General features: G+C 54.7%; 10 protein-coding genes across 10 annotated transcripts; 5 read left to right on the top strand and 5 right to left on the bottom strand.

Annotated features, from left to right (window-relative positions):
- Positions 1-252: 252 nt before the first annotated feature.
- Positions 253-3653, top strand: GLRG_01503 (glycosyl hydrolase family 38 domain-containing protein; the record flags this gene model as incomplete). The annotated part of the gene is made up of 4 exons (XM_008092188.1): positions 253-398; positions 472-2215; positions 2264-2994; positions 3044-3653. 4 exons carry the CDS (start codon positions 253-255, stop codon positions 3651-3653), a joined length of 3231 nt encoding a protein of 1076 aa, XP_008090379.1.
- A 399-nt stretch (positions 3654-4052) lies between these two features.
- GLRG_01502 (uncharacterized protein) lies at positions 4053-5517 on the bottom strand (the record flags this gene model as incomplete). Its single annotated transcript, XM_008092187.1, has 3 exons — positions 4053-4606; positions 4663-5278; positions 5398-5517. 3 exons carry the CDS (start codon positions 5515-5517, stop codon positions 4053-4055), a joined length of 1290 nt encoding a protein of 429 aa, XP_008090378.1.
- A 1221-nt stretch (positions 5518-6738) lies between these two features.
- On the bottom strand, positions 6739-9293 carry GLRG_01501 (CAP-Gly domain-containing protein; the record flags this gene model as incomplete). Its single annotated transcript, XM_008092186.1, has 2 exons — positions 6739-8743; positions 8800-9293. 2 exons carry the CDS (start codon positions 9291-9293, stop codon positions 6739-6741), a joined length of 2499 nt encoding a protein of 832 aa, XP_008090377.1.
- A 2806-nt stretch (positions 9294-12099) lies between these two features.
- Positions 12100-13163, bottom strand: GLRG_01500 (uncharacterized protein; the record flags this gene model as incomplete). The annotated part of the gene is made up of 2 exons (XM_008092185.1): positions 12100-12740; positions 12791-13163. 2 exons carry the CDS (start codon positions 13161-13163, stop codon positions 12100-12102), a joined length of 1014 nt encoding a protein of 337 aa, XP_008090376.1.
- Positions 13164-13478: 315 nt separating this feature from the next.
- On the top strand, positions 13479-16267 carry GLRG_01499 (Nop14-like family protein; the record flags this gene model as incomplete). Its single annotated transcript, XM_008092184.1, has 2 exons — positions 13479-13778; positions 13832-16267. The coding sequence occupies 2 exons, from the start codon at positions 13479-13481 to the stop codon at positions 16265-16267; spliced, it is 2736 nt and encodes a 911-aa protein (XP_008090375.1).
- Positions 16268-17029: 762 nt separating this feature from the next.
- Positions 17030-18064, top strand: GLRG_01498 (G-patch domain-containing protein; the record flags this gene model as incomplete). The annotated part of the gene is made up of 1 exon (XM_008092183.1): positions 17030-18064. The coding sequence occupies one exon, from the start codon at positions 17030-17032 to the stop codon at positions 18062-18064; it is 1035 nt and encodes a 344-aa protein (XP_008090374.1).
- Positions 18065-18209: 145 nt separating this feature from the next.
- GLRG_01497 (pentatricopeptide repeat domain-containing protein) lies at positions 18210-20417 on the bottom strand (the record flags this gene model as incomplete). Its single annotated transcript, XM_008092182.1, has 1 exon — positions 18210-20417. One exon carries the CDS (start codon positions 20415-20417, stop codon positions 18210-18212), a length of 2208 nt encoding a protein of 735 aa, XP_008090373.1.
- Positions 20418-21082: 665 nt separating this feature from the next.
- Positions 21083-22291, top strand: GLRG_01496 (18S rRNA biogenesis protein RCL1; the record flags this gene model as incomplete). Its single annotated transcript, XM_008092181.1, has 1 exon — positions 21083-22291. One exon carries the CDS (start codon positions 21083-21085, stop codon positions 22289-22291), a length of 1209 nt encoding a protein of 402 aa, XP_008090372.1.
- A 78-nt stretch (positions 22292-22369) lies between these two features.
- GLRG_01495 (uncharacterized protein) lies at positions 22370-23445 on the bottom strand (the record flags this gene model as incomplete). Its single annotated transcript, XM_008092180.1, has 3 exons — positions 22370-22421; positions 22508-23131; positions 23186-23445. 3 exons carry the CDS (start codon positions 23443-23445, stop codon positions 22370-22372), a joined length of 936 nt encoding a protein of 311 aa, XP_008090371.1.
- Positions 23446-23977: 532 nt separating this feature from the next.
- Positions 23978-25577, top strand: GLRG_01494 (tRNA synthetase class II core domain-containing protein; the record flags this gene model as incomplete). Its single annotated transcript, XM_008092179.1, has 2 exons — positions 23978-24373; positions 24429-25577. 2 exons carry the CDS (start codon positions 23978-23980, stop codon positions 25575-25577), a joined length of 1545 nt encoding a protein of 514 aa, XP_008090370.1.
- Between the last annotated feature and the right edge of the window lie 1201 nt (positions 25578-26778).

Here is a 26778-nt window from a genome sequence, read left to right as displayed (position 1 = left end):
TCAAAGCTAACGAGAACACCTCTGTTTCGTAGTGATTACGACCCCAAAACCTTTAATCAACATCTCACCGACGCTCTCAAAGCTGCCGAGAAAGTCGACAACGCATCTCCAAAACCCTCGCGGCTACATCATCACTTATCGGAGCTCCATCGTAATCGTCGACTAAACAATCGATCAGCTCCACCTGGTCCTCTCAATCCATCGAAACAGTCTGGACAGCCACTGCTCGATAGCTTGACAGGACACCCCATTATGGGTGGCGGAAGAGAAATCAAGAGCAAGAGCTCATACCCAACTCTCGCTTCCCGTCCTGTGGGACAATGGATCTCCAACATCTACAAGGAGAGAATTAATCAATTCTACTCCGGCGGGCAATGGGAGAAGCACAACCTCCTGGCGTGCGTTACCCCCCCTCCCCACACCTACGCCCCGTAGTAAACCTGGGGAGCGTCCCGCTAATTTGCACCATAGAATGATGACGGAGGGCACCGCATCGGGCGAGCCTCACGTTAAGCTATCCGTTTGGGACGCACCCGACACCACTCGCCCGACCTTTGAGGACGCTGTCTCGCACGAATTCAAAAAGACCGAAGTTGGCGCCTGGTTTGGCCCCTCATGGTCCACCCATTGGTTCAAAGTCGTCTTGACCGTCCCGAAAGAGCTGCGTGACAAGGACCTTCTTGAACTCCGCTGGGATGCCAACAATGAGGGTCTCATCTGGACCGAGGACGGCAAGCCGCTCCAGGGTCTTACTGGTGGCGGCGAGCGGACCGAATGGATTTTGCCAAAGGAGTTCAGGGACGGAAAAGAGCATACCATTTACATCGAGATGGCCTGCAATGGCATGTTTGGAAACGCCCCCGGCGGAGACGGGATCCAGCCGCCGGACCCCAACAAGTATTTCCGCCTTGGCCAAGCTGAAATTGTGGCTGTTAATCCCGAGGCACGAGCACTCTACATTGACATTTGGATCATTGGCGATGCTGCGCGTGAGTTTCCTCAGGACTCGTGGGAGCAACACAAGGCTCTCAAGGTCGCTACTGATATAATCGATGCTTTTGAGCTTGGCAACAAGGATTCCATTCTGAAGTGCCGAAAGATCGCGCAGGAATACCTTGGTTCGAACGTCGACTCTCACAAGGTCTACAGCACCGACAAGGAGCCTCAAGTCTTTGGTATTGGGCATTGCCACATCGATAGCTGCTGGCTCTGGCCTTGGGCCGAGACAAAGCGCAAGGTCGTCAGATCCTGGTCTAATCAGTGCGACTTGATGGACCGCTATCCTGAGTTGAACTTTGCTTGCTCGCAAGCTCAGCAGTACAAGTGGCTGAAGGAAATCTATCCCTATGCTTTTGACCGCGTCAAGACGAAGGTGAAGGAGGGCAGATTTCACCCCATTGGTGGTAGCTGGGTCGAACACGACACCAACATGCCTAGTGGCGAATCTCTTGTCCGGCAGTTCTTGTACGGCCAGCGATTTTTCGAAAGCAACTTCGGCGAGCGTTGCCAGACTTTCTGGCTTCCCGATACGTTTGGATACTCGGCCCAGCTTCCCCAGCTCTGCCGTCTTGCTGGCATGAACCGCTTCCTCACGCAGAAGCTCAGTTGGAACAACATCAACAAGTTCCCGCACACGACCTTCAACTGGGTTGCGCTTGACGGAAGCCAAGTCATCTGTCACATGCCGCCCTCGGAAACTTACACCGCTGAAGCCCACTTCGGCGACGTGAAGAGAAGTGTCAGCCAGCACAAGTCAATGGACCAAGATCACACGTCTTTGCTCGTATTTGGCAAGGGTGATGGTGGCGGAGGCCCAACCTGGCAGCACCTCGAAAAGCTGCGCAGATGCCGCGGCATATCCGATCAAGTCGGCATGTTGCCTAGAGTGCACATGGGTAACAGTGTCGACGACTTTTTCGACAAGCTAGAGCCCAAGGCTACAGAATTCGTCACCTGGTATGGTGAGCTCTACTTTGAGCTTCATCGTGGTACATACACTACGCAGGCGAACAACAAGCTCAACAACCGCAAGTCCGAGATTCTTCTGAGGGACGTTGAATGGCTTGCCACTATCGCGACACTCAGCGACGGTGGCAAAAACTACAAGTACCCAAAGAAGGAAATTGATGACATGTGGGAGGCCGTTTTGCTTTGCCAATTCCACGATTGCCTACCAGGCAGCTCTATCGAGATGTGCTACGATGATTCGGACGAGGTAAGTCACAGAGTGCAAGCACAAGATTACCAATGCTGACCTAGATAGCTCTACGACATGGTCTTCAAGACCGGAAAAAAGATCCTTGAGGACATCCATGGCGTGCTGGGAGTGTCTGCTACCACCAACGGCTGCATTAACGAGACTGTGGCACTGAACACTCTCCCTTGGCACCGCAAAGAGGTTGTTGAGCTTTCCGCGACGGAAGCTGGTGTTGCTTGTGGTGAGGGCCAACTGCTGGCCATCCGTCCTCTTAAGGTCTCCGAGGAGGAGCCAGCAGTCACTGTCGAAGAAGTCAGCTCTGGCGTATTTGTTCTGCAGAACGATCAGCTTCGCGTCAAGGTCGAGGACGGAACCATAACTTCTCTATATGACCGTGTTGCCAACCGTGAGGTCATTGAGAAGGGCGGAAAGGCTAACCAGTATGTCATTTTTGACGACAAGCCACTCTACTGGCAAGCCTGGGATGTCGAAGTCTACCACCTCGACACCAGAAAGGAGCTTCGCTGTGGCAAGACTGCAATTTCCGAGCAGAAAGCGCATCGCGTCAGCTTGACTACCGAGGTCAAAGTTAGCGAAGAAAGCTCAATCAAGTCCACAATCACGCTTTCAGCCGCCTTGAAGGGGGTCCAGTCTTGGGTCGAGTGTCACGCTGAAGTCGACTGGCACGAGTCTATGAAGTTCTTGAAGGTCGAGTTCCCTGTCGACGTCAGAAACACCGAGGCGTCCTACGAGACAGCGTATGGTCTCGTGAAGCGGCCCACTCACTACAACACAAGGTGCGTCTTCTCTTTTGATACCCCAGGGACAACCTCTAACGTATCACAGCTGGGACATGGCCAAATTCGAAGTCTGCTGTCACCGTTTCGCTGATCTTTCCGAGCACAACTACGGTGTTTCCATTCTGAACGACAGCAAGTACGGTTTCGCAACCGTCGGTAATCTGCAGCGCTTGTCTCTTCTGCGGTCACCCAAGGCCCCTGATGCCCATGCTGACATGGGAACCCACCAAATTCGCTGGGCGATTTTCCCTCACGAGGGGCCACTGGGTTCTTCGACTGTCCGGGCAGCGTATGCCTTCAACAGCCCTCTGAAGCTCCTGTCGGCTCCCGGCACTGTACAGGCATCCCTCAACAAGAGCCCTGTCAAGCTTACCGGAGATAGCTCTCTCATCCTTGACACTGTGAAGCGGGGCGAAGACGACGAGGACGTCACTCGCGGTGAGCTGCCCAAGCGCAAGGGGCGCAACGTCATCTTGCGTGTGTATGACAGTCTCGGCGGCCAGAGCCGGGGTGTTATTGAGACCACCTGGGACGTCAAGCGCGTCTTCAAGAGCAACCTGCTGGAAGACGACATTGAGGAAATCAAGATCGAGAGCGGAAAGTTCCCGATTACGCTGCGCCCCTTCGAAATCGCAACCTACCGCCTGGAGTTGTAGGATGCGAATCTGGGCAATTGCGGTGTTGAGTACGATTGTAGTACCACAGACGAAGACGAGGTTGAGGAGCTAGCTACGTCGGAGGGTGAGGACGATTCCGGATTTGGAGGCTCGAAATGAATCACGATGGAAACATGACGAAGAATCAAACACGCCTCTTCCTAGGCGTTTTGGGACATGTGAATACCTATGTAAAATAACAGACCAATAAAAAAAACCCCAGAATGGCTCTCTAGCTCCTTTGCCTACATGCTCCGCCCCTAAACGCCGTGGTTACTAGAAGCCTTGAAGATTCCCTAGGAACGGCGGGAAAGATCGACATCATTACACAGTACATGAACCCAAGCAGCCCCATCATGATCAAGTCCCTCCCTCCCCCCTGTTTCCCTCTTTACGCACTCACAGAGACCCATCTTGAGGCAACTCCTCGATGACGCCTTCGACCATGTCAATGAGCTCGTTAATATCCGGGCGCTCGGCCGGCTCGACTTTGAGACACTTGCGGACAACGTCGCGGATGGGCTCGCTGATCTTGACCTCACCGGCACTTGAGGCGCCCGGGTCGGCGGCGGCGGCGGCGGCCTGGCCTCTCATGCCGCCGCTGGTGCCCGTGCGCTTGATGCCCTCGTCGGGGAAGCGCCAGTCGCCGCCGAGGACGCACATGCTGAGGGAGCCGCCCGTCTCGTCGGAGCGGGCTTCGAAGGGGGACTTACCGACGAGACAGGCGTAAAGGGTACAGCCGAGGGACCAGATGTCGACCTTTGTGTCAATGACAGTGCCGGTTTGCACGTCAAACAGCTCCGGGGCGCGGTAGGGCATCGTGCTGTGCTCGGCGGCCGTGTCCTGCGTCGCGATGGCGAGGGAGTGTGAGGTAATGGGGATCGGGGAGGGTGCGATGGAGCCGAGGTCCATGAGGATCGGGTTCGAGCCCGAGTCGTCGATCATGATGTTTCCTTGGGAAGGGCATGTTAGTCCGGTCCGTTTGGCGTTTGGTGGGGAGGGGACCTACCTGGCTTGATGTCCCGATGCGCGTACGACTTGACGTCGCCGGACCCGGGCGTCTCGCCCTCCATCAGTGGCCTCTGCTGCTCGTTCTCATCCTCATCGTCGGCGCCTGTGGCGGCGGCCATGCTCGCGACGCGCTTGCCGCCCTTGTTCTTCCCGCTCTTCTTCCTCTTGGGGCCGTTGCCCTGGTCTTCCTCATCGCCGTTGCCCATCTCCATCCTCTCGATGCCGGGTTGCCCGCGCCCACCACCGCCGCCGGTATAAAAGTGCATCTCCCTGAGCGCCTTGCAGACGCCCAGGAACAGGAGCATGAGCCTGCGCTCGGGGAAGGCGGTGTGGTTGACGAGGTTGGCGTTGATGAGATCCTGGAGGTTGCCGCGACGGTAGTAGGGCAACAGGACATAGACGGTCTTGGAGCCGGGCTCGCCGCCGCGCTCGGTGGCAATGGCGTGGTCGATGCTGTGGATGATACCGGGAGATCGGGCGAAGAGGCGATAGGCGTCAACCTCCTTCATGGCCTGGGCGACGGACTCGGCGCCGAAGGGGCAGCGGATCTTCTTGAGGGCGAGCTCTTCCGAGGTCTGGGTGTCCTGGACGAGGTATACGTAGGAGAAGCCGCCCTGCGCAACGGTGCCGTTAGTTTACGGATTTCTCTTTGTCTAAAGAGCCCGCTTCCGACACGGGAGATGGGGCCACGTATTGAATCGGGACGTAGAAGTAGAAGATCAAGAGGACTTACCTCGCCCAGAAGGCGGAGGATCTTGAAGTTACGGTTGTTGATCTTGAGCGTCGGCGAGCCGGGGAAGCAGTTCAGGCAGTTCCCGAAGGAGTAGAGCACGTCGAGGAGCATTTGCGCCATACCGGGCTAACGGAATGCGACGGAAATGTCGATACGTGTGTGCGTGTGTTTGCGTGTGGGTTCCGCGACTTTTGACGCCGCGGTTGTCGGTGCTGTAGACAGCTCGCCGGGCGTCGCCGTATGCTGTCCGTCAGGTAGGGGTGGGTCGATACAATTGGCTTTCAGCGCCGTTGAATTGCTGACAATCGATACGGTGGGTATGTCCGGTCGTAAGTATCGCAGTGAAAACCTCGGCCTCGTTTGTTCGCGATTAGAAGTTGTGGTTGCAGCTGCGCGGGATACAGGACAGCTAGCTCTCCCACTCTGTTTCTCTGCCACCCCAGTAACCAAGTGGGCAGGAAAAAGCTGACGCAGGTCCTCCACGTTCCAGCAAGTCCGAGGTGGGCGTGGCAGGTAGGTACCCTGGAAAAACAAGGATATGTGCTCTTCACGGAACAAGCCGGGATTGCCGTTCTTCGTATCCAAGTGGCCTCTAAACGATTGGAGATGGCGCGTAGAAGTCAAGAAGAATGAGCCGTCGTTTGCAATTGCGAGAAAGTGAATGTCGTAGGGCAAGACAATAATAAAAACGAGTCGAAGGGGAGGAAACATCAGATCAACCGCTTGCTGCCCCTGCCTCGAGGCTGTGCTTTGCTGAGCTAAGGATACGCGTTGGCAGAGACCATGAAACGCCACGGGGACCCTTTGGTGGGGAACACCACGACGGGAAGACCCTTGCCTTCCAAATGCAGCCCGTCCCTAGCCTTCGGGGATACGACCAAAGTATGCATTCCTCAGCGAATTCTCCATCACATGTGATGCTTATCGCACAGTTATCCATACCTTCGCGTCTTTTGCGACCATGTTGGAAACCCATGACTTAGGTCTACTATTATTAACTTATATAAACCCCTTGGGGTGAATACCAAGGAGACCGAGATGAATACCAAGGAGACCAAAAGAGCCGCTGCATCACACCTGGACTGACTAGGAACCGAGTCCAGTGCGAAAAATCAATGCTGGGAAACAAGCTCCTCCTCGAACTGTGGTATCTTCGCTGCAAATGCTATGACGAACGAAAAACTTCCATCGCTCTGAAAACACAGGGATCCGATACAAAACTGATCATCCTGTAGTTTTACCTTCACAATAATTCAACACAAGACAAGGTTGACGACGTAATAACGTCTTATCTTTTGTACAGGCCCCCCTTCTCGATGTTGTGACTCAAAGTCGATCCTACTAGAATGCGTCTTCGAACGGACAATCGTAGCTTTCGTGACCATCTCTTTCGCAAACAGCACACCACTTTGAGTTGTCTATCACACCTGTCTCCTTGCCAGCCACAGGGCCGGTCTCCATAGGGTTCGGGAGCATCTGGGTGTTGGACGGAGGAACTGTCGTCTTGGGCTTGACCGGTGATAGGGGGGCAGGCTTGTCTTCATCAGAAACAGGCCGTGTGTCCTCTTTGGTGGCATCCTTGATCGTCTTGAGGGCGTCGCCATTAGTCTTGGTAGTCTCGGTGCCAAACATATTGGTGCAAGTCAGGATATCGTGACCGCCCGTCTCGCAGATCTCGCACCAGAGAGTACTATTGTCGGTGACAGACGAGTAGGCATCACTCTCTGGCATGGTGTCCAATGTGCGGACGCGCTTGTGCGTTGCTGTAGGGGGTTGAGCCTCGCTGTTGCGCGTCAGAATGATCGTGTCCCGCGAATCGCGAAGCGACGAGCGTTGAGCACCACCATTGGTGGCAGAGTCGGTTTGCAGGGTTGTAGCGCTCCCCCTACGGAGCATCTCTAGTTCCCGCTCGAGCTCCTCTTCACGCTGGGTCTTTTCCTTGACAATAGCACGGAGCTCTGCCAAGTCACGCTCCAGCTTGTCTCGAGCCAGGGCGTTCTCGCGGACTGAAGGGTCTTCCGGCTTATCGGCGCCTTCACCAGGAACGGAATCCCGACTGAGGGAGTGGATGATGGCCTTCAATCCCCGGATCTCATCTTCCTTCTGCTCGAGCTCCTTGGATCCAGAGATACGGTCACCAAGCGGTGACCCTCTAGATCCATTCACCGCAGCCGAAGCCTTTTCGCGCTCACGGCGCAACTCGGTCCGCGTGCGCTCAACTTCGCCCCGAAGAAACTCGACCTCTCCTCTGGCTTCGGCTTCCCCACGCCGGGCATCCTCGAGGCCCTCTTCGAGTTCTTGAACCAGCTCCTCGAGCTGCTTCAATTGTCGAGCGACAGAGTCCACGTCATCAGTCCGGGATTCGAGCTCTCGGATTTCAAGCATCAGCTCGTCGATTCGTTTTTCGTAAACTCTTTCGGTCTCGGTACTGGCCATTTCCAAGGTGTCGATTGTGCTTCGGAAGTCTGCCCGATGCGCATCAAACTCGGCTGTGAGCATCGCAATCTTCTCGTTCTTCTCTTTGACCAATGCTCGAAGCTGCGCCGTGTCCTTATTGTCAAAGCTATTTCGTTTTGGTGCCCCCAAATCCGAATTCTCCATAAGACTTTGCAGCTCGGTGAGACTGCTTTCCATCTCTGCCAGGGTGGCTGCCTGGTCTCTCAACTGCCTTTCGCGATCTTCCAGGTTTGCCTTCAGGCGCTCGATTTCGTCGTCATTTTGGGCTCGCGACGCAGCTCTCGACCCAGCTCCAGCCCGAGAAGGAGCTCTAAACTTGGAGTTGTATGAAGAGATCGAGTTTGTGCTTCCATTTGTCTGTGTTCGATGCAAAGTATTCGACGACATGGGCTCCTCGTCAAACATTGACGTTTGACCAAGGGCAGATGCACTGCGAGGTCCAACACTCGATTTTGTGTCCAGTCTTGACGTCTTGCTAGGATCTCCAGCCGTACCACGTACACTCTGAGCGAAGCGGTTGATGGAAGGCGAGCTATGTTTGGAGGGCACTTTGCCAGGTGTCACCAAAGACGGTCTCGGACCGGGCGTCATCTGCAGTTTTCGCACGGGCGACTCTGGCCGGACGGAGGGCCTGCTGATGGACTTCTTTAGCGCAGGACTAGAAGCCCGGCCTGGCCCGACAGACTTGCTCAGCATCGGTACCGAGGGAGTAGAAGGGGTATGATTCGTCGAGTTTTGCGTGCCGGGCTTAAGACCACTCGTCGTACTCGCCGTGGGGGTATGAGGGAACGAGCTGTAGGACGAGCCCGACGGCGAGTCCCTCCTGACGGCTTTATTGAGGGGAAGAAAGATGCCTGCGCCAGGGAGAGTCGTGGAGAAGTACGAGACACTATGCACAATCAGGGGCGGGTTCTGTCGTCAATTTGACTTTGGCAGAAAACTTACCCTTCCACCTCACCAGAGTTCTTTCCCTTCTGTGCGAACTCGGGGTGCAACTCGACGCCAGCGAAAGTGCCCTTCTTCCCGTCCACCGACCCAATGAAGCGAACGGTGCCGAACATGTTCCCGGGAACTTCGACGACATCGCCAACGGCGAAGTCGTTCCCGACCTTACCGGGAGTAGCGGGTGGCATTTTGCGATCGGGTGACGACTCGGCTAGCACACTGTTGTAGGCGTAAGACTCGCTTACATCGGGAATGGAGGCGAGTGATTTGGGAGTCAAAGCGGCCAGGGAGGACTTCCGAGGCAGGGAGTGGTGGGTCGGCGCGAGGCGCGAATGAATGTTGTAGAGTGAGTTGAGACTAGGGGAAGAAGCAGCTGTAGAGGAGGCGAAGTTGCTGGTGTAGCTGGCAGCTTTCCGAAGAGTTCGCGGTGGGTGGGCGAGACTTCTATGGGTCGGCGCGTGAGCGGCGGTCGCTGTTGTTGTGGTGACGGACATGATGACCAGCCGGGTAAGTTTGGGTATTGAAGACAGTGCAGTAAATTAGTGGGTACCACAGCTCGGATACAGGGACGCGGGCAGTAATGCGACCGCTAGATTGAGCGCTGGACGGCAACTCTACTGGAGCTGAGCTCTTTGGTAGGCGGCACAGGGTCAGGCCAGCTTGTCGTGGTGGCACCTATTGTTACACCGGTGCCCCACTGGTCGGTCGTCGTAACGGGAGCTTAGCTCGCTTGCCTTGGTCGCAGTAGGAGCCGCGCAGCAAATGAGATGCGCGACGAAGGTCCTGTTTGATGGCGAACGGAATGATCTTTGCGAATACCTCAGTATCCCGTGTACGGGAGAAGCAACACAAATATGTGGCGGGCGGAAGAACGCTCGGTTGATTGGGCGGGAAGGAGAGACAGTATTCGTACGCTATGCCGAAAGAGCACCGTGAGGTGTGTGATCGCCTGGGTCTTTAACCTTTCGGTAGGGTCGAGGATGGGCTTGTCTCTGACTTTGACAGCCGCTGTAAGTCTGCGTCTTTCAGTGAGCTCGACAGACCTACCTAGAAGCTCCGAGCAGCTTGGCTCAGTGGTTGGGAAGTGACCCGTGCCACGGAAACGTGTCGTTTGGATATGCCGTCGGCGATAGAAAAGCAGGACAAAGAAGTCCTGGGTGAAGGACGTGGCAAAAAAGAAGAGAGAAAAAAAGAAGACCAAGGTCCTCAGAGGAGGAGGGGCTTTTTGTGACGATATGAGCCTCCTTTTCCCCTTGCTCGGCACGGCCGCTCTTGATGGGTTCTCCGACGTTGGCCACTTTATGGCTCAGCCTTTTGGGTAAGGATCCGTGGGCTAACTCCCATGCGCAGGGGTGGAGGCCGTTAAGGAAAGCGGGAAATGGGTTGGTGATCCGTCGGGTTGTGTAGTGTTGTAGCGTGACCCTTGTGGGAGGGTTAGTCTTGGTGGTTTTTTGGGGGGTATCTCAGCGCGGCGCGAGGTATCAGTAATCTGGGGTGAATGGGACGAGGGGTGAACGGACGGGTTGGTGTAGGGAAAGACAAGATCAAGCAAGACACATCTAGAACAGGAAGGTGGACAACAAGACTGTTGAATAAGTAAGTAGGTAGGCAGTGGAATTTGGCGATGGGTAGACAGAGAAACGGGAGAGAGTCGCTGGCGCTGGAATGTCCGTCGCATTCATCGCATTCATTCCTCTTTATGGTACCGCAGCAGCCGACAATGTTTACATGGATCCAGATCGAGTAAGAGAGTGAGTGCTGCAGCCGCAGCTGCTTCGTCACGAATGTTCTTTTAAAGAGGCTTGGGCTGCAATTGGACCATTTGGCATGGCATCGGGATCCGCGCCGCTCCTTCCATCATCGACCCTCGTACCCATGCTGGCAGCAGCAGATTTGAATGAGGCAACCTCGAACGTCAAGGGGAAGCCTCTGGTTGCCCCCCCGAGTTCGTACCCTCACGGTTGCCATGACGCTGTCGTCGCGTTGCTTCATTCAAGCCGTGGCCGGTTACCGTTGCCTGCAGATAGCGGGTCTAAACCAGCCCAATCCCCAGGCAAAGACAGGGTGAGGCTGTGGGGGCGTTCGTCTCCGGTTGACTGCCTGCATGCGACGTGTTCGTTGTCTTTGTTGTTGGTATCGGCGGCAAAGGAACCAGATATCTACCTGCTGACCCCTCCTATTTGGAATGTACCATCAGATAATCTTTACTTGAGCCGTGGTGGACAATTACTGTCTAACTCCAAGGTGTACTAGTGGCGTAGCATCAGTCATGGTCCAATATTGAGAGGGGGAGGGAGGTGAGCAGTAATTTTACTCTGGCTTCCTTCTCCCGGCCGTCCGTCTACGCCGCCCAAATTTAGATAACGCCATTGAGTATTGATGCATTGGTTGGACCCAGACCGGATGAGGTGCTAGCCGGCCAGTAAGAAAGCGCATTTATTTAACGACAGTACGAGCCCTCCTTCCTGAGCAAACCAATGCTTGCCAGGCGATCAATCGTGATACTGCCGATATCTCTTCGGAACAAGACATCTTGAACTCGCCAGTTTGTAGATTTCACGGCCGGGAATGGCAGTGAGCTATTGGGAGAGGGAGGTGAGATGGTCCCTGGGTACCGCCCCCCCCCCCCCCCCCCCCCCCCCGGGCCATGGGTCCAGTGTGCATCCGCGTCGGTACCTGACGGGCTGGCCCCTGTGGAGTGTACTGTGTGAAGCTTATTATCATATCAGACGAAATAAGTCTCGCCAATCGACGGATGCTATTCGGCCTGCCATCCTTCGGGAACACCAGCTCAATTCTTTACTTAGATGGGTGCGTAACGGAATCGCGCAATGATTGGCGATACTAGCGGCACTAGAAGCAGTGTATTTAACTTCTATGCCAATCACATATCTTTGTTACAAGTACTTGTCAGGGATGGCAATCTTGTGTCTCCATGGAATCAAGTTAATCTTTAGGCCACCACTGGACGGACTTCCTACCTCCAGAAGCAGTGTTATGCTTACATAGTAGTAGACTCCGGGTCCTGTGCATCAACCCGTACCTTTCCCACTTGCCTTGAACGCGCAACGCCCAGCCGGCATTAACGTGCTGAATGGCGTTAACCTAGTTGTAAGATGTTCTCTACTGCTCTTCCACGGATCATGCCAAATCAATTAAAGGCTTTCTCGTCCCTGTCCTGTACGGGCGCGTCCGTGTTGATCAGACTTTCGATGCAAAACACAGCTGCGCATGTAGTCGATACTACATGGATCAACCAATCTGCTGCTTAATACGTCTGTTGCCACAGCCACTGATCGTTCAGCTTGGCGAGTCGTGGCTCCTCTCGATGATATCCTCCCTTCCAATGGGTCGCGTGCCGTCATTAAACACCATCGCCTCGCGGTGTTGGCGCCTAAGACGTTGTTCCTCGGCCGAGTGCTCCCGCGTACGAGGCATTTGCTCCACCGCCTGCAGTCCCTCATCTTCGCCATCCACGTTGCACAATGTGGAATGCAACACAACGCTGAAGCCAGAAAGACTTGGATCTGGGTTTACACTGGGACTGGCTTTGTTGGAAATGAGATTACACGCAAGGATTGCCTTTGCTCCCTGCGTGGTGTGCGCGATCCTTGTGACAATATCAACGATGCGGTTGTTCTTGTGTTCCATGTAGTAGGTGAAGTTCTCCTGCCGCTCGGCGTCATCGTCTCCCCAGTATTGCTTAGCTAGCCACTTTTCCACGAACTTGGCCTTCACCAACATATCTGCGCCGTACTTAGTGATAAGCTCGAGGACGAACATGAGGCAGAACCGTTCAGCCATATCGCGGAGATAGTATTCGTCCCAGTATTTATCGTTCAATTTCGTTTGTTCCACGTCGGCTAGGCTCAACTCGAGGGACCTGACGAGGGCGGTGTATGCTCTCCATGTGTGCAACTTCGAGAGACCCTCTGCGAAGTCTAGACGTCAGTCAGCTCTTCCGCTCATCAAGTTGAACGCCATTGCCTACCATTAGTTTGTCCCGTCAATGTTGCCAGAGCACGGAGGTTCGTCATGCGAGTGTCGTAGTCTGGCCGCGTGATACCGTAGAGCAAATATCGGACAGTGTCAGAATCATTGACAGCGCGATCGCAGAGTATCTTGATAGCAACGTCACGGATGGAGAAGTTTGGATGACATAGCAGCTTGTCGAGAGTCTCGAGACCGAGCGCATCCTCGGTCTCTTGGGTAATGTATTGCGTCTTCGGCGGCGTGATCTTGACTTCGTTGTCGTCGCGAATATACGTTAGCATCTGGGTCATCATAGTGATCATGCCGAACGTAGCGGCACCGATGCCAACGAGGATGACGCGCTCATCGCGAAGAAATGACATCAGAGTCATGTTGTCTGAAGATGAAGCGAAGGGTGTTGAACCATGATCAAATACTGGGTTTTGAGCATTGAATGAAGTAAGGCTAAGGAAAAGCAAGTCTTGGGATTGGCACCAGAAAGCGTGGGCAGCTCACACGTACTAACAATCGAGCTCGAGCATTGACGGCCAACTGATTTTGCCTTGCGCCACCGCCCTGCCATCCCCACCACCATGATAAGATAAGAAACATTTGTGCTTCGTTCCGCTCAAAAAATTTGGGCAGGCGACTGCACTATTTCCTCTCAGCAGCGTCCACAACATCGAGTCCCAGGCACACACGACAAGATGGCCGGCTCGCAGCTCAAGCGACTCAAATCTTCCCTTAGGGAGCAAGGAATTGTTGGTCCTCAAAAGTCTAAGAAGCAGAAACGCCAATTCGCGCAAGATGAAAAGGCCAAAACCGACAAGCGCCTGCAGAGAGGTGCGGCCCTCAGCCAGATCAGGGAACAGTTTAACCCCTTCGACCTCAAGCATAACCCCCGAGGCCCCAAGTTCGAAATCACAACCAACAGGCCTCAGACTGGGGCCGCGGCAAAGGGCATCCATGGCCGTCCGACCGAGGCCAAGTCTTTGGGCGAGCAGAGGGTGAGGATGCGCGGTTGTGTCTTTGCAGAACGCAATGCTAACGAGTGCAACAGCGCCGAGAGACTTTGCTGGTTGAGATGCAGAAGCGAAACAAGGTCGGTGGAATACTTGATCGTCGATTCGGTGAAAACGATCCGTCTTTAGCCGAGGAGGAGAAGATGCTCGAACGTTTCGCCCGTGAGAAGCAGAGAACGCACAAGAAGACGTCACTCTTCGACCTTGAAGAGACCGAGCCGCTCGGCGAGTTGACACATATGGGCCAAACTCTCAATTTCGAACACCACGACGACATGGCAGACGATTTCGAAGAAGACGATCTCGGGGAAGACGACGACAGCGACTCCTCTTTGACCGAGAAGAAGAGGCTCAAACGCCTCCGCAACGCTGGACTTGGTGATGACGACGAAGCAGCTGCCGATGAGCCTGAGCGGAAAAAGTCCAAGAAGGAGGTAATGGAAGAGGTTATTGCGAAGTCGAAGATGCACAAATACGAACGCCAAGTCGCAAAGGACGAGGACGAGGACCTTCGGATGGAACTGGACAAGGAGCTACCGAATCTCCACGCTCTCCTGACGTCTCACGGCAAGTCTGATGCGCAGAAGAAAGAGGAGGCAAGCAGATTGATTGCTGGAGTTGACAAGTCTACTTTCGAGAAGGAATTTGACTTGCGACTCAAGAAGCTCGTGCAGGATCGCCGAGCAGCCCCCACTGAACGCACAAAGACCGATGAGGAGATGGCGGCGGAGGAATCGAAGAGACTAAAGGAGCTGGAGGAGAAGCGCTTGAAGAGAATGAGAGGCGAGTCAGTCTCTGACGATGAATCTTCAGATGAGGAGATGGAGGATGAGACCCTCAAAGAGCCTGCTTTCCAGTTCGTCCCTGAAGAAGAGGACGAAGATTTTGGTCTCGGAAAAGGTATCAAACCCAAAACTCGTCCCACCGCGACTGAACTGGGTTTCGATGACGAGGATGACTTCCTCATCGAGGACGACTTGATTGCCAGCGGGTCGGACCTGGAACCCATCGAGAGCGAAGAGGAGCAGTCGGATGAGGAGGAAGAGTACCAGGGGGACGATTCCGAGGACGATGAGTTTACAAAGGGACTGCTTACTGAGGAGGAGACGAAGAGCTCTCTATTTGCGAATGCGGGCGGGAAAGGGGGGCAAGAGGTCGATAGCTCCGATCTGCCTTACACATTTCCATGTCCACAAAGTCTCGAGGAGCTGCTGGCACTGTCGCAGAAATGCCCTAGGGAAAAGCTGCCCACCATCGTCCAACGCATTCGAGCTTTGTACCACCCGAAGCTTGACAGCAAGAACAAGGAGAAGCTCGGAAACTTTGCTCGCGCACTTGTGGACATGGTCGGTAACGGCCCTCGCAATGAGAGCAGTCCGTCTTTCCAAGTATTGGAGAGCCTGGTTCGACACATCCACTCTTTGGCCAAGATGTTCCCAATCGATATTGCAAACCAGTATCGGTCTCACTTGGAGGAGATCAGCCAGCAACGGCCTCTAGCTGTCCACAATGGAGACCTGACGCTGCTGACCGCGATTGCATCGACATTCCCGACGTCGGATCATTTCCACCAAGTTGCGACTCCCGCAATGCTTACCATCGGCCGTTACCTTGGCGGCAAGATCCCGCAAACGCTCAGCGAATACGCCATCGGCATCTACCTGTCGACTCTGGCGATTCAGTACCAGCAGTTCTCGAAGCGATACGTGCCCGAAGTCATGAATTTCGCCCTCAACACCCTGTGCGCGATAGCTCCCTCGGCGGTTCCGAAGGTCTCCCGTGGCTTCCCTATCCACGAACCCGCACCGGGCATTCGTGTCTCGAATGCGCGGAAGACACAACTCCGACGGCTTTCGCCGGCTGACTGTGCCATCGTGGAGGTATCTGGCGCTGAGGCCGAGTCCAAGAAGACTGCTCTGCTCAGCACGACTCTTCAACTCCTCGACGCTGCAGCTGACATCTGGGCTGCAAAATCCTCGTTCCACGAGACCTTTCAGCCCGCATTCGATATCGTTGCGCACTTGGGCAGCAAATCAAGCCGCTCCAAGCTGCCCGAAGCGCTGGGCGAGCAGCTCGACAAGTCCAAGCTCAAGCTGGAACGGATGCTAAAGATCGCACAGCTCTCGCGAAGACCGCTCGAACTGCACCACCACCGTCCGTTGGCCATCAAGACGTACATCCCCAAGTTCGAGGACTCGTACGACCCAAACAAGCATTACGACCCGGACCGCGAGCGTGCGGAGATGGCCAAGCTAAAGAAAGAGCACAAGAAGGAGCGCAAGGGCGCCATGAGAGAGCTGAGGAAGGACGCCCAGTTCATGGCCCGCGAGAATCTGCGCTTGAAGAAGGCGAAGGACGAGGCGTACGAAAAGAAGTACAAGCGGCTCGTGGCGGAGATTCAGAACGAGGAGGGCAGGGAGGCCAACGCGTACGAGAGGGAAAAGGAGGGCAGGAAGAAGGCCAGACATCGCTAGATGGCCTGCGCTTGCAGTGTTTATGGTATGGTATCGAAAAGTTTCTTGGTGCTTTTCGGCATGGTAATTTCCTTTTGTATTCAATACCAGCATAAATAAGTGCGGATGAGTTTAGAGCCCATTTGAGGATCATCCTATAGAAAATTATGAAGAGATGCGCCCGGTCCAGCTCTACATTGTTGCTCATGCAAAATTAACAACTTGATTGCACCCCTAAAGTGACTTGAAGTTCATGTTGTAAGCACAGCTCGCCTGCAGGAAGGGTGGTGCGTATCTAGGTACAAGGGGTGAACCCGTAAGAAACCGCCATCGCATCCATGATTCAGACAGTGTTCCTCACAGCCAACCGCAGCTGACGTGGGGTTCCACCACCACTCGGCCCCAGAGCTCAGGCACGATGCGCCAACAAGTCCTGTTAACGTTAGCCTTCAGTTCACAATCACTAGACCGGTTGATAATTCTCCATGATATCAGCTGATACACAAGTACAAAGACCTTGATCTCTGGTTGTGAGTCCAACATTCTCTAGTCGAGCGCAAACAATAGCCTCCTGAGATTTGCTGGTATATTCATATCAGCTGCGGCGGGGGACCTTGATTTTCTACGCCAATTCCAACACGCTTATACGGACCTACTCTTTGCATAGCATACAACCCAACTAAAAGCTGTCAATCTTCATTTTTCCTAAATCACACTGAACCTGGCACAAGAAATAGGCAGCCGTCGGAAAACGCCACCTACGCAGGAAAAGACCCGCCAGCCATGGACCCAAAACAATCAGCAGCCTCGGACGAGGAGGACGACTACATGAACATGACCTTTGAAGAGCCCCCGGCCGCCAAGAAAACCCAACCAGAAACTTCCCTCCAGCGGCGTCAGCGTCTCAAGCGCGAGGGCGAGATCCGCGGGCGCGTCAAGTCCAAGGAGGAGCTCGCGGCCGAGGAGGCGGAAGCGCGCGACAAGGCCCTCTCGCGGTCGCTCCTCGAGGACGCGGCCGCCAAGAAGAGCAAGGGCCTCGCGATGATGGCCAAGATGGGCTTCAAGGGCGGCGCGCTTGGCGCCGCCGGCGAAGGCGCGCGCACGGAGCCGATCGCCGTCGAGATCAAAGAGGACAGGGGCGGCATCGGGATGGAGAGCGAGAGGAAGCGCAAGATGCGGGAGGCGGCGGAGCGGATCGAGGAGGAGGTCAGGGAGGGCAAGAGGGTCAAGGTCGACCCGCTGGAGTACCGGGACCGGGTAAGGCAGGAGAGGGAGGCGGCGAGGGTGCAGGCGCAGGTCTTTGCGGCACAGAGGGTCGCGGAGAGGATGGCGGACGAGAAAGATGCCGAGGGTGGCTCGCAGGTCGTCGCTGTCCACGGCAACGGCGGCGAGGAGGCGGGCACCAAGAAGGAAGGGGTGGGAAACCCGGCTCCCGGCGCCGCAGCGAGACCACTCAAGTCCATCAACGTTCTCTGGCGGGGTCTGGCGCGGCACCGGGAGGAGAAGGAACGGGATCGGCGGATGCGATATGACCTGGAGCAGAGCCTCTCGCGGCTGCCGACGTACGAGGATGACCAGGAGGACGAGGACGACCGCACGGCGCTGGGCAAGAAGCGCACAGTCTACGTCACGGCGGAGGACCTGGACGAGGAGGATCCCGAGCTGGACGAGTTCAACGAGCTGGAGGATTCTGAGAAGTTGATGCGGCTCGTGGAGTATCTGAGAAAGGAGCATCGGTACTGTTTCTGGTGCAAGTTTACTTATCTAGACGACGAGATGGGGGGATGCCCCGGCGTCACAGAGGAAGATCACGATTAGTTAAGGATGGCTGCAAAGTGTTTTGGTAACAGAAGGCCAGCTGGTCACATAGTTAGGACGGAGAACAAGATTTCTTAGTCGTGATGGGTGTCATTATAGTTGTACAATATTTAGATCTAATCGATACAGTGTGGACTTGCAGCCTCTAGGCCTTTCCCGCCAATACATCGTACACGCCCATTTCTTTAGCCACCTCTGTCATGTGGCTCTGTGGGACAGGGCCAACTTCCTCCATGTACACCGTCTGCATGTAATGCGAGAGCTCGTCGCCGCGCTGCTTGGGCGTCATCTCATCCAGCGTCGTCGACCGACCGAGTAGTTTCTGCCGATTCTCGATGTGAGCGTCGATCCTCCGCTTCACGAGACGGAGTTTCTGTCTCGCCTGAGCGGTCTCCCACGCGAGACTGGTGGTCTCGAGCAGCATCTCGAGGGCCAGCACCTCGGGGGGCGTGAATTTGAAGACGTCTTTGAAAGCCTGCAGCGCGGTGACGATGCCTAGGTTGTCCTTGAGCCGGCGGAACGTGTGCAGAATCTTCCGCGCGAGCTGGCCGTCGAGGCCGTCGGCCTCGAAGACGGACGAGAAACGGACCATTTCCGCAAAGGCCTCGCGCGTAAGCCTGACTTCGTTGGCGAGCTCCTCGCCAGTGACGTTGTGCAGCCTGTTCGCGCCCAGCATCTTCCACAACGCCATAAACGTGTACGGGTCCGGCTTTACCTGGCGCTCGTATACCAGCGTTCGGTAGAGCTCTCGTGCCTCGGAGACGTTGCCATTCTGAGAGTATGACTCCATCAGCTGGTTCATCATGAACGCGTCTGGGCTGATCTCTGCTTCTCTAAAGGCGTCCCAGAGCTTGTCCATCTCGCCTTGTAAGCGTCGAACACGGTAGTTTTCGGCAAGCAGAGAGAACGTCTCGAGCGTGGCCTTCGGTATTGAGCCAAGCTTGCTAATCTTGGAGACTTCGACGATGCGAACCGGCCCTTCCATGGAGGACAACCGACGACGGTTGCGGACAAACTCGATGCGGGCGTTGATCATGTCCCATGCCAGCTTGTCCGCCTTTTCCACATCATCAGCGCCACCGGACCTCTGCCAAGCGCCGATGAGCCCATTCACCTGGATAGCGGCTGCCTCGACACCCTTGGAGCGCATGAAGTTGAAAACGCTATACGCTCCATCTAGGTCGCCGGCACCAATGAGTCGCTTCAGCCACTTGCCAAAGAAAAACTTATTGCCAATGTGGGATGGCAAGCGTTGGCGTCCCTTCAGCTCCACTGTCCCGGAGCTCATCATGTCGACAAATGCTTGCAGTGCCGGCTCCGTTTGGCTTGTCGTCAAAAAGAAGGAAATGACTTGGTCGTAGTCCTCGAGCCCCATGGATGTGCCGAGGAGGTCTCTCATACGCCGGTACGCGTCCCATGCCTTCGTTCTCGCTTCGTTCGTAGGATTTGCCGCGCAGCTCCTGATGTAAGGCATCAAGATGCGTGGGTCAAGTTGACGCTCCAGCAACTTGTTAACCGCACGCTCTGCTTGAGCCAGATCCCCCTGTTGGCAAAACATACGTGCTCCAAGCTCCCAGAAGTCCTGGAATGTCTCGGCACCGTTGTCACCGAGGGTCGATATACATCGCTTCCAGTTGTCGATGGCCTTGGCCTCCCACCCGTCTAGAAACATGGCTTCCACAGTCACCAGCTGCTGTGGTGGGCTCAGGGCTACCTTCGCCTCACTCATGTCCCTTGCCAGCAGCGACACATAAGTGAGCCGGCTAGGATTATGTTCCTTGTTCACTGACAGTATCTCCCAGAGAAGGTTCCACACCTCTGGAGGAACATGCGCCCATGCCTTTGCTAGAGATTGCCGCGCTGCACTGTACGCCTTCCACACCGGTTGGATATTTTTCGCATGGACACCCTCACCTCTTCTTATTTCCTTGGTCGTTCGTGAGAGGAGGGTGTTCAGTCGTGTGATACGCTTTCGCTGGTTGAAGCTCCATACATTCTCGGGGATCTGCGGAATCGGGGGGTGCTTCTTTCGTTTCGAGGGGTCCTCGCGAGCCGTGGCCTCGATGACATCCATGGTCGCTACAGGGTTCGAATCATCGAACTGGCTGACGTCAAATCCCGCTGCGTCAAGCTGTCTTTCCAAGTCTTTGATGTAGTCGTCTAGTTTCGCCATCATCTCCTCGGGGTTGTTGGCCCCTCCCAGCTTTCCTTCAAAATCCTTCGCGATCGACTCGACGTCATTGATTCCGAATGCCCCTAAACTACCCTCTTCTTGAAGTCGGAATAGCACGCGCCGCATGTTAGACGTCAGGTTTGCTTTGAGCTCCTCCTCCATCTCAGCCACTCCGCTCATGGCGTCTGTGAACGCATCCTCGCTCCCAAGCTGCTCGATCTTGCCTGTTTGGCTCTTTTCGAAGAACTTCAAGATCGGTTCACCAGTTCGTTTTTGTGTCAGCTCCTTTAAAAGCGAAGCAGCTGCCTTATTGGAATCGGTATTGTCTCGAGGGGGTTGCGTAGAAGAGCCGATGTTCTCTCTTTTCTGAAGGCCGGATCGAGAACGAGCTCCAAGCTGGGCCACCCGGGAGCTATGCCGTATAGCCCATGATTGCGGGGCCGAGGACCCAAGTGTTGACCGGCAGGACTGGCAAATGAATGTGTTTCGACATGCTAAGTCGCGAAATAAGGATCTGCGAGACATAAGGAAGGTCGTAGTTGGTTAACGTGAAGAAGAACAAGGAGAGTGTGACTTCAGGCGCAATAGAAGCTCCTAGTAAAGAAACAAGTCAGATTTTTTGATGGACCCTGAACCCAAAAGCTATTGCACTTGCACCTAGCGGCGTCGCACAGCACGCGTTAATGTAGTTTATCTTATCTGGGCCCCATATTTATCACATACCGCCTGCCGTCTGCAGCAAAGCCGGCCGCCACACGGAGGCAGAAAAAGATAATTTTCTAGATCCCACCTTCATCTTCACTCTTTAGTCTAGTACTTTAGCAATACCGCAAAACGACGGCACAATGGCCTCCGCTCCCGATTACCTGCGGTTCACCGGGCATAGATCCTTCGCCCAGCGATTGATCATTTCAACCCTGACTGGCCGACCTGTGCACATCTCCAAAATCCGCAGCTCATCGCCGACAAATCCAGGTCTCGCGCCGCATGAGATCTCGTTCCTCCGCTTGCTGGAAGCCGTTACCAATGGTAGCTCCATGCAGATTTCGTACACAGGTACGACAATTACGTACCATCCTGGCCTGATAACCGGTACCATGGCTGGATTCGGCGCATCCGACGGCGACGTCATCGAACACAGCTTGCCGCATAACAACACCCGCGGTGTCACCTACTTTCTCCTTCCAATCTGCCTCCTCGCGCCATTCTCGAAGGCCCATGTCAATATCCGATTCACAGGTCCAGGCGTCATCACTTCGGCGACTGAGACGGGTGACATTTCCGTCGACTCCTTCCGCACAGCCATCCTGCCTCTTTTTGGTCTTTTCGGAATACCACCAGCGCGAATCGAGCTGAGAGTGCTCTCGCGATCTTGCCCTGGGAAGGGTGGCAGAGGAGGCGGTGGTGTCGTGGAACTTAGATTCGCAAGCCAAGTCCGACTTCCGAAAACCCTTCACCTCAACCGCAACCCCGGAAAGATCAGGAGGATACGCGGAGTAGCATACTGCACTGGAGTCTCGGCATCTAATAACAGCCGGATGATCCATTCAGCTAGAGAGGTGCTGAACGCGCTGGTTTCGGACATACACATCGCGGCGCAATACGATACTGCACCGCTGGTCACGGCCGCCGACAAATTGAAGACACGGACAGGTATCGGTTTTGGTCTTAGCTTGGTCGCCGAGTCAAGCTCTGTCGGTGTGCTCTACTCCGCCGACGTTGTTGCCCCCCCCGTGGGTGGTGTCGTTCCCGAAGATATTGGCAAGAACTGCGCCTACCAGTTGCTCGAGACCATCGCGCAAGGAGGCTGCGTCACCAAAACATCTGCCAGCACAGTGTTGACACTGATGGCAATGGGATCCGAAGACGTGGGAAGATTGAGAATAGGAAGGGATGTCATCGGCACAGAAGAAATAGTAGGGCTTGCGCGGGACCTGCGGACATTTGGCGCGAGCAGTTGGGGTTTGAGGGATGTGGAAGACGACGACTCGGGCGACATTCTTGTTACGGTAAAGGGAAGCGGCGTTGGTAATGTTGGTCGTAAGATTGCTTAAGATACCAGGGTGGGCAATGAAACTAGAATCGCTGCATGGTCATCTTGTTGCCATTCGCGCTATCTCTGACTCGTCTGATTACGTTCTAACTGGGGCATCCTCCTCATCGCCGAAAGCCTCGTCAATGCCGCTGTATAGCCTAGCGTTTGGAGCGAATGGCCTGCTGCCCCCCAATAGTCTGTAGTGGCATGCCTGATGGTATGGGATATGTGAAACTCTCCCACAATACCGTTTCCCGAACTGAGAACATCGAACAGATGCATTCCACTAGCTGCATGAAGGGACGAGCGACGTCGCGAAGATTGGCTTTGTTCAGCATCTTGCTCATGTTCGCCTTCGCCATTAGGCCGCAGAGGCTGCAGCTCCACGCTGTTGGGGTCTTCTGCTTCCAGGCCAGGAGCACCCGTCAGCACCCCTCGTTCCTCAGCATCGTGGTCTTGAGTCGAGGCCATTCCAATTGTCTCCTGGAGCGCTGGTGGTAATCGGAATAGTATAGGTCGCACAATAGGGCGCAGTTTCTCTCGCTCGGAATGGATAGCCAGCATCAAACACTGGATGACCAGTATGATGCAATCGAGCGCGAGAAACGTAAACCTGGAGGTCGGCGGTGTTTGCCCGATAAAGTCCACAATCACGCCTCCATGAAGATATCCGCGGGCAGCTTCACCAGCTGTGGGTAGCGATGTGAAGATGTGCAGTAGGATACAGATGAGGTTCGGAACGAATACCGAAATAACCTGTGACCGTGCCGCCTCCATAGTCAGCGGATAGTCGTCAGGCTTAGGTGTAAGCCAATGATGTTGACCATAGGCGCGGACGGCAAAGCGGAGAATGGAACATCTATGCCAATGGTCAGCATATCTGCATCGAGAGCTGGGCATGGAGAAGACCTACTCCATGTAGTATAGAGTGCAAAGCTCCGCATAGACCAGAGCGTCCAGGTTCCGTAGCAACTGGGTCATGAAGTCAAATTTCTTTGCTAGGCCTGGGTTGATTTTCTGATGCTTCCGCCGCCGCCTCCTCCTCCTAGTGCTCCTGGTGTCCCCATCGTCGGGCTGCTGCGACAGCTCCGGAATTCCTCTGCCATCCTGTTGTTCATCCTCGAGAGGGACCGGTCGGCCTGGCAGGGTCTCTGTCCCGGCATCATCGACCATAGCTCGTTGGCCTCATTGGTGTCGGCGGAGAATCCTGCAACGTGACGGTGAGCGACGCTTCATGCTCCAGGAATCTGGGTTGCGTAAGCTCGAGCAAAGATACTAGTGATCAAAACGGAAACATGTGTGAGGATGTTCTTAGCCGTTGGAACTTGATGCGGACAGTTGTGGATAAGCGACACCGAATCCAGCTGCAGGGATGCCGCGAGTGACGCCACTACCTAGGGACAAGCTGCTCACGAGAGAAGCTGCACGGACACTTGGCCAGCCCCTTTGACTGCAGCTTCTGACAGGCTCGTTAAGCGCAAGCGCAAGCCATAGCTTTTCTTCTTCGGAAGAAGGATAATCATTGATACGAGGACCCCTCCTTCTGTCCCGCGCAGGGTCCACACTCCCCTCCGATTCGACTTGTGCCAGCCAAATTTCTGCCAGCAGTTCCCGCCTAATTCACAATTGCCCCTCTGACTCAACGAGCCGAACACCTACAATCCGACGTGCAAGCCACATTCCCAAGACACCATTGCACATAACCATGGCGACGGCGAGCAACGGTCCTTCTGGGGACCTCACGTCCCAGATCCTTCTTGCTCTGTCCAAGAAGGATCCCATCCTGTCTGCCGAGCATTTCCCCGAGTTCCAATTCGTTGACATCAAGGCTGCGTTGGACCGACTCGCCAGTCGTTCCATGGTGAAGTACGATTCAATTGACAGAGAGGAAGCGGTTCTTGAAGCAGAGGGCCAGCAAATCGCGGAGCATGGGAGCCACGAGGCTCGCGTCTTTGAGGCTGTCCGCAAAGCAATGGAGGGGCTGACGGTGCAGGAGCTTGAGGCTGCCGTGGGCGACAAAAACGTAACGAAGGTCGGTCAGGGCAAGGCCTTCAAGGAGAAATGGATTAAGAAGGGCAGCGACGGCAAGCTGGTTGCAACTGTGAGTCTGAGTCTTAGAACAAAAGCTTTGGCAAATACTGACTAGTTGAACGCAGGCCGAGTCGATACAAGACGTTACCCAAGCCCAGCTCCAGCAGATCCGGGAGACGGGCACTCACGACCCTAAAATCATCACCGAATTGAAGAAGCGCAAGCTCATCAAGACACAGAAGGTCATCACCTTCAAGATCCAAAAGGGACCCGAGTTCGCTCTGGAAATCAAGAAGGAAGAGACCGACCTTACGGCTGACATGATTTCATCTGGTTCATGGAAGACGGCCAATTTCAAGCCGTACAATTTCAAGGCTCTTGGGGCTGACCAGAACGCCGGCGCGCTGCACCCTCTCAATAAGGTCCGTCACGAGTTCCGCCAAATCTTCTTTGAGATGGGTTTCGAGGAGATGCCCACCAGCAAGTTCGTTGAGTCTGGTTTCTGGAACTTCGACGCCTTGTTCGTTCCCCAACAACACCCGGCAAGAGACCTTCAAGATACCTTTTACATCTCAGATCCCAAGGTGGCGGACAAGCCTGGTCCTGAGTCGGCAGATGACAAGAAGGACTACGAGACATACTGGGAGAACGTCAAGCAGGTCCATCAGGACGGCAAGTTTGGCTCGATCGGTTACCGTTACCCCTGGGCTGCGGACGAAGCCCAGAGACTTGTTCTCCGCACACATACAACGGCCATCTCGACGGCAATTCTCCACCAACTGGCTTCCAAGAAGGGTCCGGACGGCAGGCCTCCCCCAGCCCGGTACTTCTCTATCGACAGAGTGTTCCGCAATGAAAGTGTCGATGCTACACATTTGGCCGAGTTCCACCAGGTTGAGGGTGTTATTGCGGACTACGGTCTGACGCTGGGCGGTTTGATGGAGTTCATGGAGATCTTTTTCAACAAGATGGGCATCACGGACATTAAGTTCAAGCCAGCGTACAACCCCTACACCGAGCCGAGTATGGAGATTTTCAGCTTCCACAAGGGCTTGAACAAGCTTGTCGAGATTGGTAACAGTGGTATGTTCAGACCGGAGATGCTTGAGGCCATGGGCTTGCCTAAGGACATGAGAGTGTATGGTTGGGGTTTGAGCTTGGAGAGACCGACCATGATCAAGTACGGCATCTCCAACATTCGCGAGCTGTTGGGACACAAGGTGGATTTGAACTTCATCGAGAGGAACCCAGCGGTGAGATTAGAGAAGAATTAGATGAAATGGCATGGGTAGTAGAAAAAAGAAGAAGAAAAAAAGGGATATGGCTTACATGAGATGAGCTTGGGCTAGCATAATGTTGGCGAATGGAATACCAATCACGTTTTGAAGGGTCAAATTGCATAAGTGCATTCGCTTCCCTTTTTTTCTTTTTTTTTTCTTTCTCTATTGCCGATAATTATTGACATGCCGATAGCAAAATGGCTCAGATGCCCCGCCCACGACTTTGAGTAGCCGGGTTTTCTCTTAAATGAGCTGCCATTGCCTAGCAAGGGTTGCCGATGATCCTCATGACAGGATTGCGCTTCGTTCATCGGTGTCATCGGCACCATCGCCGATTCGGCCTCACCGGAGTTCTCCAGCGGCATTCCCTAGGGCTGCTTCGTGGCATTGGCCAATGGATGAGGGCGAAGTCCATGACTGCCCCCAGGCATATGGCGGGGCATATGCCAACTATAGCGGGGCATTTCCAAACGTCAGATCGTAGCCCAGAGGAAAAATAAGAAGCTCGGACCCTCACCTAGAACAAAAAGGTGCGTGCCGTGGATAGGTAGGTTGGAGAACGTGGAGAATCAGAGATGACACTGGAGTTGCAGATGATGCAGACTGTGAGTCACTTGATCGTCCTAACTGGGGACTGGAGTTACAGGAGTCACAGCACAGGGAACAGCATCCCCATCACAAATGAGCAAAAGAGGCTGTGACTCAGTGCGTGCTGCGCAGCGTCCAAGCTGCTGGCAAACTCAGGTATCTCGGGCCCTGGTCTGGGCAAAACAGGAGGGGAAGACTTGCTCGGGGCACCGTTCCACTTCAGTAGGATGCGGTGCTGTGAGTTTTACAATGCTGTTCTTACCCCTCGTTGAACTCTGTTCCACTTGCGTTGTAAGAATTTTTCGCCAGAGGCTGGTTGACGTGCCTGGATGTCCGTCTGTGTGTGTGCGTGTGTCACTGCGGCGACGCGGAAACCTGCGATAACGGCGGCGAAGTGATCCCTGGACTGCAAACGGGTCCCTAAGAAGAGAGACGTTTATGAGTTAGCGTCGCGAGTCGTTGGGCCCCCCGATCGGCCAATTCAACAACGAAAAATTTCCTTATCTTATCACGCTTTGGAACCGCCTTTTGTCGCTGAAGACGAGAACTTTACCATCCTTTTCCCTCCCCACAATCTTAGCAAAGCGAAGGAAAAGAGTCACAACCC

The sequence above is a fragment of the Colletotrichum graminicola genome (genome assembly GCF_000149035.1).
Source record: "Colletotrichum graminicola M1.001 genomic scaffold supercont1.4, whole genome shotgun sequence".
In the NCBI taxonomy this organism is placed as follows: domain Eukaryota; kingdom Fungi; phylum Ascomycota; class Sordariomycetes; order Glomerellales; family Glomerellaceae; genus Colletotrichum; species Colletotrichum graminicola.
Note: the sequence above shows the minus strand (reverse complement) of the source record. Positions and strands in the feature narration are given on the sequence as shown.